The sequence below is a fragment of the Cyclopterus lumpus genome, chromosome 6, assembly GCF_009769545.1.
Source record: "Cyclopterus lumpus isolate fCycLum1 chromosome 6, fCycLum1.pri, whole genome shotgun sequence".
In the NCBI taxonomy this organism is placed as follows: domain Eukaryota; kingdom Metazoa; phylum Chordata; class Actinopteri; order Perciformes; family Cyclopteridae; genus Cyclopterus; species Cyclopterus lumpus.
In genome coordinates this window covers 14,850,872-14,863,044 of record NC_046971.1, presented here as the reverse complement: position 1 = coordinate 14,863,044, position 12,173 = coordinate 14,850,872, and the positions used below count along the sequence as shown (strand labels likewise).

General features: G+C 43.4%; 1 protein-coding gene across 3 annotated transcripts in view; it reads left to right on the top strand.

Annotated features, from left to right (window-relative positions):
* LOC117732300 (genetic suppressor element 1-like) overlaps positions 1–12,173 on the top strand; it is a 34,297-nt gene that overhangs the window by 11,684 nt on the left and 10,440 nt on the right. Inside the window, exons 1-3 of one of the 3 annotated variants that reach the window (XM_034535173.1) lie at positions 308–464; positions 8,754–8,933; positions 10,469–10,668. In XM_034535173.1, the coding sequence (XP_034391064.1) occupies positions 8,756–8,933; positions 10,469–10,668 (378 nt within the window). In that variant the 5' untranslated portion in view covers positions 308–464; positions 8,754–8,755. Of the gene's footprint in view, positions 1–307; positions 465–6,632; positions 6,701–8,753; positions 8,934–10,468; positions 10,669–12,173 lie in introns of those variants that run through there. The other 2 variants (XM_034535174.1, XM_034535172.1) reach the window with 2 other exon arrangements.

Here is a 12,173-nt window from a genome sequence, read left to right as displayed (position 1 = left end):
TGTCAGCATCAGCAGGAGATCAATATAGTAGTATTATCATGAGGAGTTAAGTTAGTCAGGCTGTGTGAGTGTAGCAGCAGCAGGAGGAGCTGGCTTTAACAGATCTGATTTTCTCCAGTTAACATGTCCAGGCAGTGAGGTATCAGCAGTCTGGGGCCACATCTTCCTTCTCTCCATCCCTCCATCCCTCCAGGGAGTATCGGTGGAGCAGGTGCTCGTCCTCCTCCCTCCCTACTCATACCCCGCCTCTCTCTCTCTCGCTCTCTCTCTCTCGCTCGCTCGCTCTCTCTCTCTCTGAGGACAGCTAACGTGTTGTCCTTCTCCTTCCCACATCATCACGTCCGTGCGTGTTGTGGTGGTGTCGGGGAGATCACACAGCAGGCTTTATCGCTGCACAGAGCCACTGTACTTTATCCATCTAATGATGCACAACATCCGAGGATTGTCTTTTCTTTGGTGAGGCGGTAAGTTGTCTATTTCCTGTAATTTAGTCGGCTACAAAACGTCCCAATGTTTGCTTTGTTGTAGTGAATAAGGTCATTCAGTCATGCGTAGGTCTTTTAAAGTTACCTTAGGATTGGATTCTTAATTTATGACTACGTTATTGTTTGGATAATGCTGAAAGTTGATTTTATCTACCTTATGACCGTCTTTAATCTCTCTTACCTGACAATTTTGTATGATTTTGTATGTTTTTTGTGTTGTGGCAGCAGTTTCGGTTTGATGTCTGTAGGCAGTTATATCCTCACTTTAGGCTGTTGAAGGAAGGGAAATGCTTTTCTTCGAGGCTATTTTTAGATTACCTGCTGTAGACTACAACAGTCAAAGTGGGCATTGTGTGATTAAATCAGTCGACAATAGTGTGTGTGTGCGTGTAATCAGACAAACTGGTTCAGCTTGACGAACAATGTCAGGCCAGAAGGAGAATACAGCTTCTGGTTAGGTCTTTCAAAATAAAGCGCGATTTGCGTTTGGCACAATGATGCATAACGGGACCAAATGTACTATTGAAATGATAATTCAAGCACAATAAAACGCAATTCGTTTCTTTAATATTTCTTCATCGTATAGGCTATATTTATAGCGGGAACGTTACATGCTCTTACTTTGAAATTAGAATAGATCACTTCCTGTTCTATTCCGTTAACTGCGTCTGTCTTGACGCAGCCGCAGAAGGTGAGGCTTTTAAGATGTTTGTGGTCCCTTGTTATGTCACCTTTCTTGTCCAACTTGTCGGTTATTATACACCGCCCCTGTTTGCTCTTGGTAAACTTAACTGACACGGAAGACAGACCTGAAACACCATGGTGTGTCACCCAGTCTCCTTGTAATGGTTTGTCTCACAGCACCCATGGGAGTTAGGAGTCGCTCTTTAATCCGGGACCTTTAACAGCGACTGTATTGTTTGGCTGAGATAGATCTGCCGCCGGGCGCATTAGCAGCAGTCAAGCGGATCACGTCGCTTTTGTGTGTGTACACAGCCTGCAGGTGGAGTTCAACACACACACACACGCACACACGCGCGCGCGCGCGCTCAATACGCCATGTGCTGCTCCTGACCTGCCGCAGACCAGCTGCTCAGCAGGGGTTACTGAGTAAACCTCCAATCTCTTTAATTAGCTACCTCCTTCTCATATGGATACTGAAAACTCAGATCATACACTCCATGACTTCGGATTAACCCCAGTGTTTTTATTTCTTTAAATTATTTATTGTTGGTGAATTAATTGTTCAAAGCTTATAAGCATGAATCACAATCATATTCCTCTATGGTGTGTTTCTGGTAGACTAAGTGGTTTGTTTCTAATGATCTAATCCTACTTCTTTTTTTTTTTTTTTAATCTCCTGTAGTTTCAATACCATTAGAGCCAAAGCTCTTAGTGCATTAACAAGGAATTAAAAAGCAATTATTTCGGTAATCTATTATATTAAGGTCATTTATTGGGATTTGCTTCTTTTCTAAGTTTATATAATTGCAAACATTATTGTATTTGGACCTGGACTTGGTTGTTGGACTGTTAATCAGACAAAAGGGAACTGAAGACATGACCTGTGACCTGTGAAGAATCTTTTTCTTTATATTCAGATCTTTATTTGACCAATTGATTAAGTGGTTTATTGAGAAGATAATACTATTTTGACCTTGGAATCAGCAAACAATCTTATCAGAGGACACTTTAGTATCTGTTCTGGTGCTTCATACCGTATTATCTCAGACACCTTTTTTTTCCTGAGCTATTTAAAGACTTCTGGAGGTTCAATATTCATTCTTGACCACTTTAGGAATTGTTTAGGAAAAAATGTTACCACAAGGGCCTTTTTGTTCCATTAGAAAATAGTATTTACTTGCACCCTCAAATACATATTGTATTACTTAAATAGTCTTATTTTGTCCTTGATGGTATAGTGCTATTATGGACGGGCGATTGTTTGTTGATGTCCTAAACTGTAATCCTGGATACTGGATAACAATGTATATATAGTATGGCTCTATAATGCATAGTCTTCATTTTCCACAAACTGAAAAATAAAAAAAACTGAAGAGGTTACAGCAGCGATAGCTGACTGTCTGGTAATCTGGTAGTCTGGTAATCTATTCACTGGTAATATATGAGGAAATAATGCATACAATCTGTAAACTAGATTTCCTCAGAGACAACAGTATCAGCTCCTCTCTGATCTGCTGACACAAAACTCAACTTAAATGTTACTCTTCAACACTGACATCCTTGTTTACTACAGCGATAATTGTTTTGCAGCACACACCTCAATTACACCCTGCACTTTATACTTACCAAACACCTGCCTGACGGGCCAGTCTATGTGCATCTGCTGGTGTGTTTGTCTTTGCACACCTTTGTGCAACGAGTGTGTGTTTGCATGTGTTCTCCCCCCTCGTTTTGGTTCAGATGGTTGAGGTCTAGCCACCGTGCTGTCGGCACCTGGTGAGCAGAGCCGACCACGGGCCAGAGGAGGGGGAACTGTGGCTGTCAACTGTCTGACACAACCTTCTGTATACACCACCAACGCTGAACACACACACGCACGCACACTCACACACAAAACCTGCGGGCAAGAGTCAGGCGCAGCCAGGAGCCGAAAAACAAACTGAGAAAGAGCAAGACTGGTTTGCCTCAGATTGTTCTATCTTTTAGCATTATCTCCATATCAGAGAGGCGAGATTGAGCCACGCGCTGCAGAAAAGATCAGTGACTCGGAGGAAAAAAACTGAAATGCATTGATGGGAGAGGCTGTCGAGGGAGACTGAAAAAGAGATTGTGAGGAGGAAATGACAAGGCAAAGAAAAGATTACACGGACAGATAGAGAAAAGTGTAAGGGTCTCAAAACAGCTGCTATTTATATCTTCTTTCTGGATCTGACAGACAGTGACAAGATGCTTGTAGACAAGTACACTGATTAGAGACATGGAGAAGGGGTCACTGAAAGACAAAAAGTATCCTGCAGCCAGGAGGAGGTGCGGGTGAAGGGAGTTCAAGGGAGAAGAGAACAAAACAGGAGGAGTTTTTCTTCTAGCCATCCCGCCTTTGCTGACAGCCCACATTTCTGCTCTAAGCTGTTGCGGTGATAATTTACAGACCTTTCAGCAGCATCTCGACTCTGTTATGATTGCACAGTAAACATGGCTCTGCTCTACTGGACACAGTGTTTAATATAAAACAGAATAATGCTGCTATGCTTCCCATACTGTCTCCATTGTTTCTTTTCCTGCTGTGTGCTGCTAATTCTCTGCTCCAGTGTGTCTTTGGATGTTGCTTCCTGTTTGTTTTTAATGCTGGAGGTGTTGGTTATCACAGTATGTGGTTTTTCTGCTCCATTTATCCCCGGACCATAAATGCGTGCTGGCTGTTTGGTCCCTAGGGGTCACATACATACGTTTTGTGACGCACAATCTTGAGTCAGCTAATTCTGTATGTGCCCGTCATTGCATGTATTTACACCGACGGCTTATATGTGTGTATTTCTGTTGTTCTGTCTTATGTCATCTCTCTGACATTTATGTTAATTTGCATGCCTATTTCTGTATTCGTGAGTGTGTGAGATGCCGGAGTGGGAGAGTGAGTTCGATGTTTATGGATTGTAAGGAAGTGTTAAGTGTTTCTGTGCGAGCTGCAGAGTGACTTGAGCTAGTAAAGCCATTTCGCAGCCCCTGGAGTAACCCTGGAGACTGCTGTGTTGACGCCACTCTGACTGCTATTACAGACAAGTTTAAGAGGCTGTAAAACATTTGGCTACTTCTCCTCTTTGAGTGTGTGTGTGTTTGTCAGAGGAATTTGAAAGTCTCCCAGCTATTTTAACAGCAACAGTAGCTGTTGTTACGATTAGTATCAGCCGTAGGAGCCCAAATAATAATATAATAAAACTTAAATAGAGCATGTTTTGCGTTAAGACAGCGTGAGTGTGTGTTTGCGTGCACACTCATGATTGGTCTAATGTTAGGTAACTGTTCGTAAACACAAATGAGGATAGTCAATTTAATGTCTAATTGTTAACACAGTATCCCGACAAAAGAACACACACACTCAGAGATGCCAATGTGATGAGGGTTAATGAGTAGGTAGTGTGTAACAACCTCCTCTTCTATCCTAATGACCCACCCCTTAAACACACACACACACACACTGTGTTTTTTTAATGAGCTGATGGGGCAGAGCAGGTCCCCCCCTGCTGTCCTCACAGTCTCCCTGTGTAGTCGGTGTTTGTCTGTTTTTGTGTGTGTTTGAGAGAGAGAGGGAGCGAAAGTGAGAGTTAGAGAGAGCGAGAGACACAAAAAAAGTGTCAAAGACACAGGGCTGAACGTGTCCTATATCACTTACACCATACAGAGCCGAGTGTGATTGTGTGTGTGTGTGTGTGTGTGTGTGTGTTTGTGTGTGGATGAATGGAGTTACACCCGGATTTCCATTTTGGCAAAGCAGGCAGTTTTATTAGTTTGTGGCGTACATAGGAATATTTTTAGCTAGGGCAGGTTGGTGGATCTTTTGACAAGAGCGTCAGTTGGTCGATGGTCAGTCGGTCATTTTGTAAATATTGAAAATGTGATGTATTAAAAGGAAATTTGGTACAGATATTAATGGTTCCCAGAAGATAAGTCGTAATGACTGAAGTGAACTCCTAACTTTTCCTTTAGTGCCACCAGCAGGTCAAAAATATACACTTGTTCAACATGTTGTATCAAACAGGATACCTTAAAACCAAAATACAAAATATATATTATATAATATACTAATGGCCTCAGTACTTTGAGATTAATGCTAACATGCTGAATCACAGTGTTCATTTTATGTCTATGTTGCATTTGAGCATTTGTGTAACCACATCCATGTTAACATGCTTGCATTAGTATGCTAACAAGTTAAATGTCACATTTTAGGTTAAACGTTAGTAGGCTATGCTAACTGTAACATGGCAGCATGATGTTGTCTACGTTCAGCTCAAAGCACAGCTGAGGCTCACAATGGGGAGCTATGCCTCAATAATTTAGCTAGAACTGAAACATGTTCAACTAGTGTTTGCTTGACCTTGGGTTCGTATCTTTCCATTTCACTCGTGTCTTTACATTGACTTTGTATACAGTCGTCCTCTAAAATTAGCTTATTTCAGTCTGACCACACCACTGGTTCTGTTTGAGATTAATGGTAACATGCTACATTTTCTAATTTTTTTAGTGAGATTAATGTGTTTGCATATTTGTTTGTTAACTTGTTTGTAACGCGCTAACTATAATCATGCTAACACTAGCTTTCAGGTCAAACCGCAGATAAATCTGAGATGTCCTATAGTGGGTACTGTACAGAGGATAAATACTTTTTTGTGGTAACATGGTCCTTTCACATCTGGCACTGTCCTCAGCTCAAACTTGCATATTTCATGGTAGTAGTTTTCTAGTGTGCAAAGCAGCATGACCTTTTAGTTGTGTTTATTCATCCAGTCGTCCCTTTAAAAAAAGACTCCTAAAGGGAGTTAAATGTCTTAATTTGTATTTAGTACTGTTGTATGTTTCACCCTCCAACTTCCTGCTGTCCTGGGCAGCAGAGGTCAGAGGTGAAGGGTCAAAGGTCACTGTGAGAAAGCTCCCCTCCCCCCTGTCCCCACCTTCCCCCTGTCCCCAAAGCAGACAGAGCGGACTAGCAGAGAGACAGAGTGATGGATGGAGGGTTAACACTACCCGTTGCCACACACACACACACACACACACACGCAGAGCTCAAACCACACACCCACCCTCCCCGTCATCACCCTAAACCCTCCTCCTCTTTCTACTCCCCCCTCCAACCCCCCAACCAACCTCCACCGCCTGCGAGTGCGAGCAAAAGGAAGAGGGATGAAGAATGAAGAGAGAAAAGAAAACGACAGTGAGCACAGTTTGAGAGAGAGAGAAGGGACAGCTAAGCAGAGAAAATGGAAAGATAAAAAGAGTGACAGAGACAGGAGGAGGAGGAGGTAGGATGGAAGGGGTGATAGATGGAGAGGGAGGGAAAGAAGGAGGGGGGCAGTGGATAGAGAGGAGGAGGAGGAGGAGGAGGAGGAGGAGGAGGAGGAGGAGGAGGAGGAGGGAAGTGGATAGAAAAGAGGTCACGTGACCACGTAGCAGCTGCAAGGCTGAGAGGGAGAGAGAGAGAAAGAGTCTCACAGAGGAGTAGAAAGACGACGAGCAGGAGGAGAACAGTGAGCGGGAGGGTGAGTGTGTCTGTTTGCATATTTGAATTATGCTCACATGCATATGTTAGTATGTTTGTGTTTGTGAATGGCATGGGAAAATATCAGAGGAATAGCCTGTGACGAAGGATTGGAGAAAAAAGGAAGAAAGAAAGCAAGAAACAGAGAGGAGATTATGTGTATGGGCTTTTGTTAAATAAGCTCCAGTATGTTAAAATAAATGAGAGAGAGAGGAGAGACGGGGAAGGAAATATTGAGCAGAGAGGAAGGAAGGAGAGAAAGAGTCGATAGAAACTGTCTTATCATCTCTCCCTTGACTGCTGGGCTCAGCAGAGAGAGAGATATATATTCACACACACACACACACACACACACACACACACACACACACACACACACACACACACACACACACGGCTGTCAGGATCTGAGCTTTTACTCTCTTCATCATTCTTTCCCTTTCAGTCTTTTTCTGTTTCAGTTTGCTTTATCGGCATGACATGTAAATACACAAGAAAAAAAAGGAAAATAGTAAATAAAGTAAAGTACATATATTATGAGTGTCCCGAAACAGATGAGAAAAGTGAATATTACAGAAAATCTTGTGAACCCTTTCTTCTAATGTACAAACACATCATAGATGCATGTTAATTGTATACATTACACTCATTAGGGGTGTCATTCAGGGCAGTTAGATGGATGTTGACAGGTTATTAGTTATCTGTCTGTGTTGCTTTGTGGCAGCTGGAAACAATGTGATTAAACTGACAGCGTCATAAAACCTGGAATAGCTTTTGCAACACTTTGATAATGTTTAACCTAATTGTTGGTTTTACATTTTCAAAACATGCAGCAGAAATGTACAGATAAGTTAATTATATTAACTAATACAGCAGCCTCTGTTAATCCCCACTTTATGTCCAGTAATTTAAAGATTTGGCTTTGGTCATTTCCTCATGGAAGACATATGAAGAGTAGATTGAGGAGCTCTCCTGGGTTTTTCCTCAATCTACTCTTCATATATCTTCCTCTCTCACTCTGTTTATCGCTCCACAGCTTCCTCTGGCTGTCTTTACTCACACGTGTGAAAGCTGGCAGGTAGAATGTCGACATCTAATCTGTGAATAATGTGAGATTTATGATACTTTCAATTAACAAACTCTGAAAGCTGACTGACCTTTATTCTTTTGCTTCTTCAAAATCACCCATGTGATGAGCAGAACATTCAATAATTGTGTTCAATGTGCACGTATGAATTTTTCATGAGTGTGTTTACTGCTTTGGCTGTGTGTATGCATGCTTGAAAGGTGTGTGTGCGCGTGTGTGTGTGTGTGTGTGTGTATGCGTGCGTGCGTGCGTGCGTGCATTGTGGTGGTAATGAGGTCATTGCTGTAGCAGGCAGTGGGCTGGCGGCTAATTCCAGCTGTAATTAACATTAGTGGGTCAGTAAGAGGGTAGAGGGTGAAGACAAAGGTTACGCTAACCCCGTCTGGTCTAAGTGTGTCCACTATTCAGTAGATCGATGGGTTTGCTCGTTATCTGTGTGTGTGTGTGTCTGTGTGTGTGTATGTTTATTTGTGCGTTCACATGCTCGCATCTGTGAGGGTGTAAAACTGCAGTGATACTTAATAATGTTTGCGTGGAGACACTCCAGAGGTCTTACGATGTGTTGGCTGGCTCCCTTGAAGAAATGGACATGTGTGCACTCATGTGTGTCATTTGCTATTAGGGTCACCGCTCTATTTGACACAGCTCTACTCCCTCCACTCCGTCTCTGACGGAGCTGACCCACGCTTATGTGCTCACTATGATGTCCAGACACAAAGGCACATACACACTTCTCCATTCTCTTTGAGCACTTGTGGATGAGTTTCATTCATTCAAGATAAATGAGATATGTGAAGATTGAAAGAAACGTGTGTACTTACAAATTGATTAATTTTCTACTTTTAGAAAGAGGTGGTAATCGAATTCCTGGATTGTTTTATTGAAAGACATCAAAGAATAAACACCATGATGCAATTTGTCCGTATGTGAAAGCGCCTCACATATTTCCTACCGCTCTCCTCCTCAGGTATGAACCATGAGTCCAATAAATCGGCATCATTAGGAATGATCTCCACGGCAACTCGCACCACCGCCACTGTCAGTCCCCTCAGCCCACTAACCAATGGGAACGCAGTTGCCCAATCTGCAAACTCCGGATTCGCTGCTGCCCTGCGTAAACTGGCCAAACAGGCCGAGGATCCCAGAGGTGAGCTTCTAAGATCCAGAGCTCCAGCGGCTCTAGGCCATGTGTGTGCGTGTCCTAAAGGCACGCACACACATGTACAGTAGACTCTTCTTTGTTGGTTACACACAAAAAGAAACACCTCTACACAGCTGTCAGTTTTGTTCAACAAAAAATAAAGTAATAAAATAAAATATTAAATCTGAGCTACATATGAAGGAAGAGTTCAACATGTTGGGAAAAAATGCTTATTTCTTATTCATAAGGAGAAAAGGGAATAACCTTGTCCCCCTTTAAAACTGCAGTTTGTCATTTTTTTATTTGTGGACAGATTAAAACACACAAGTTATAACAGTGCTGGCTAGCGTTTTCCCCCTGTTTCCAGTCTTCATGCTAAGCTAACGTCTCTCTGCGGTTGCTTCATATTCACCATACAGACATGAGAACACTATCAATTGTCTCATCTGACTCACCGTCAGAAAGCAAATAATGTCGAACTATTCCTTTTAAGATGTGAACGAGGTGCTAATGACAGACAATTGCACATTGCATCGCAACACAGTGCCAATAATTATGTAAGCAGATCATTACACAGACCAAGGTTGTGTTTTGTGGATTATTGTGAAATGTTTTACTGCCTGGTATTTGTGTGTTAATGTGTGTGTGTGTGTGTGTGTGTGTGTGTGTGTGTGTGTGTGTGTGTGTGCGTGTCTGTGTCTGTGTGTGTGTGTGTGTGTGTGTGTGTGTGTGTGTGTGTGTGCGTGTGTATAAGTCCTCCCTCAGCTCATTGGTGTCCTAATGAAGGTGTTGAATAAGAGCTGGCCTATCCTGACCTCTCCCTCTCTGTCTCTTCCTTCATCCGTTTCCATTCATCTCCTAATAATGAGAATCTAATTACAGCCAATTATAACAAGCTCTCTCTCCCACTCTCCATCATCATCTCGTTTTCTCGTTCTCTCTCCCTGTAGCTCTTTCTCTACCTTTAGCTCCACGTGAACTCATACGTTCCCACCTTCTTTCCATCTCATTATTCCCCCGTCTTTCCATCTCTGAATGTGTTTGTGTTGACTGGTTAGTGAGTGTTACAGTAATAGAGTAGCGTGAATGTTACGAACAACACACGTACACCTCCCCCTTTGCTGTGTCACACCCCAGCCTCCTTTTAACACCTTCCTTTTTTTTAACATCCTTCCCTCGTTCTCTCTATATCTCTTTTTTCTTCTTTTCACCAGCGTGCACACACACACATAGTTCTCGCGCACACCTTTTCATTTTGTCCCATTTTTCTCATCTCTTCTACTTTCTTTTTTACACTTTCCTTTATTTCTGTCACATTTTTGCGAGAAAGCTTTTCATCAAAATGATTGCATCCCTGTTTACCTCGTCACAGGCCAGTGCACTGACAAAAAAGTTTGTTTTTCTTTTTAGTGCACCGTCTGTCTTATGTCACGGGGGGGATTGTTTGATCCTGACATCTTCTTAATCTGATCAACCGTCTGATAGCATCAGTTTATTCCTGCCTCTCCCATTGTCATGAACCCCGTCTCTCCCCGCCGTAGGTTCTGCCGTCAGCGGTGAGTTGTCTCCAGTCTCTTCCCCGGCCACCAGTCACAGCTCGCCAGTCACCACCCCTAAACGGGGCTCGTTAGGGCCCCTCCTGGGCCAGACCAGGGGCCACGGTGTCTGCGGCACCCCTCCAGTGGTCACCATTGCCCCCACCAAGACCAGCAACGGCCTGTGGAGGGCCGACGGAAGACAGGTATGACACGTCGTTTACCAACCGCTGTACACGCTGGTGTTCCAACAAGTTTGAGACAAGACATCTGCTGCTCTCACTCTGTGTATCTGTGTTTTTTGTTCCCTTGTCTTGCTGGTTTCTCCTGTTCTCCTTTCTTTCTTTCTCTTTCTCTCTCTCTCTCTCTTTCTCTCTCTCGTGCTCTCTCTCACCACAGATGAGTCGTCCGTCTCTTTCTGTCTCCTTCATCCGTCCTGCTGCTGCTCCCTCCATTAAAGAAATAGTCCCAGTGCTTGTCAACATCAAACTGTCAAATCCAGCCATCCCTCCATGTTTTTCTCTCCATCCCCCCACTCTCTGTTTCTCTGTCTTGTCTCATTCTTTCATTTTCATGCTTTCACCCCTCTGCCTCACCCCCCTCTTCCTCTCACTAATCAGTCCATGTCTTTTTCAGCAACACATGAGGGGTTTGTAAAGAAACACTGAAGGCTGCAGAGACTGGCACCTATTGTGTTCAGCTTCCTGCAGTGTTTGTGCGTGTGTGAGTGTATGCGTGCGCATATGTGTGTGTGTGTACTTGACCCTTCACCACAAAAGGCTCACGATGTGAAGAGGGACCAGTGTATGTGTGTGTGTTAGTCTATGGCTGTGTTTGCTTGTGGGTGTGTGAACGAATTTAAGGTGGGGCGAGGAACCAGGCCCCTCACACAATGCAGGGGTTAGCCCCCACAGTAGCCACTTCCCCCTGGATCAGAGCTGCCTTTCTCCCCCTTCACAAAGACCACTCTGTGGCTCTGCCTGCCTGGGGCTCCCATTCAGACATTCAGAGAGAAAGAAGGAGGGAGGGAGGCAGGCAGGAAAATAGAGAATAGGATGTTAAGAAAGGAGGGGAGGGAGAGTAAGAATAAGCAGGAGAGCGACAGAGAGGAGAGAGGGCTCTAAATCTTTGCATAGATTCAGTATTTGTCCTTACTGTATGCAGCGTGTCCTAGAACACAAGGATTCAAGCTAAAGAAACAGACTGTTTAAGTGTGTTTATTGCTGCATCTGTGAAGGCCGTTGGCTGTCTGCAGGGTCAGAGGTCAAGGAATGTGATGGCTGCTCTCCAGACACTCCGTGTGTCGTCGTCCCCCCTTCTCATTTTAAACCAGCGGAGATTGCCGAATGATAGAGTAAGAGAGAGACGGTCCAACGCTGGTTTGAATCTGCTTTCCATGAGTGACGCATTCAAAACTATTCAAACATATTCAAAGCACAGATACTTCACTGCAAGTGTTGTACAAAACTAAGGTAGCAGATCAGATGTTGCTGGGAGACGTCATTTGTTTGTGGGTTGTCCGTGGTCGGTCTGACCCCTGTCTGTTGCTGTAGCAACAAGATATGACACATTTTTTCTTATTATTTATATATTATAGTCAACGGTTTTCTGGGAGCTAGTTTGCTTTTTATAATGGAGAAGGTGAGACTTTTTCCACAATGCTAGATTTTAGGTTTAGATTTGAGGTAATGTCAGTCTGTTGGTCAGAGGA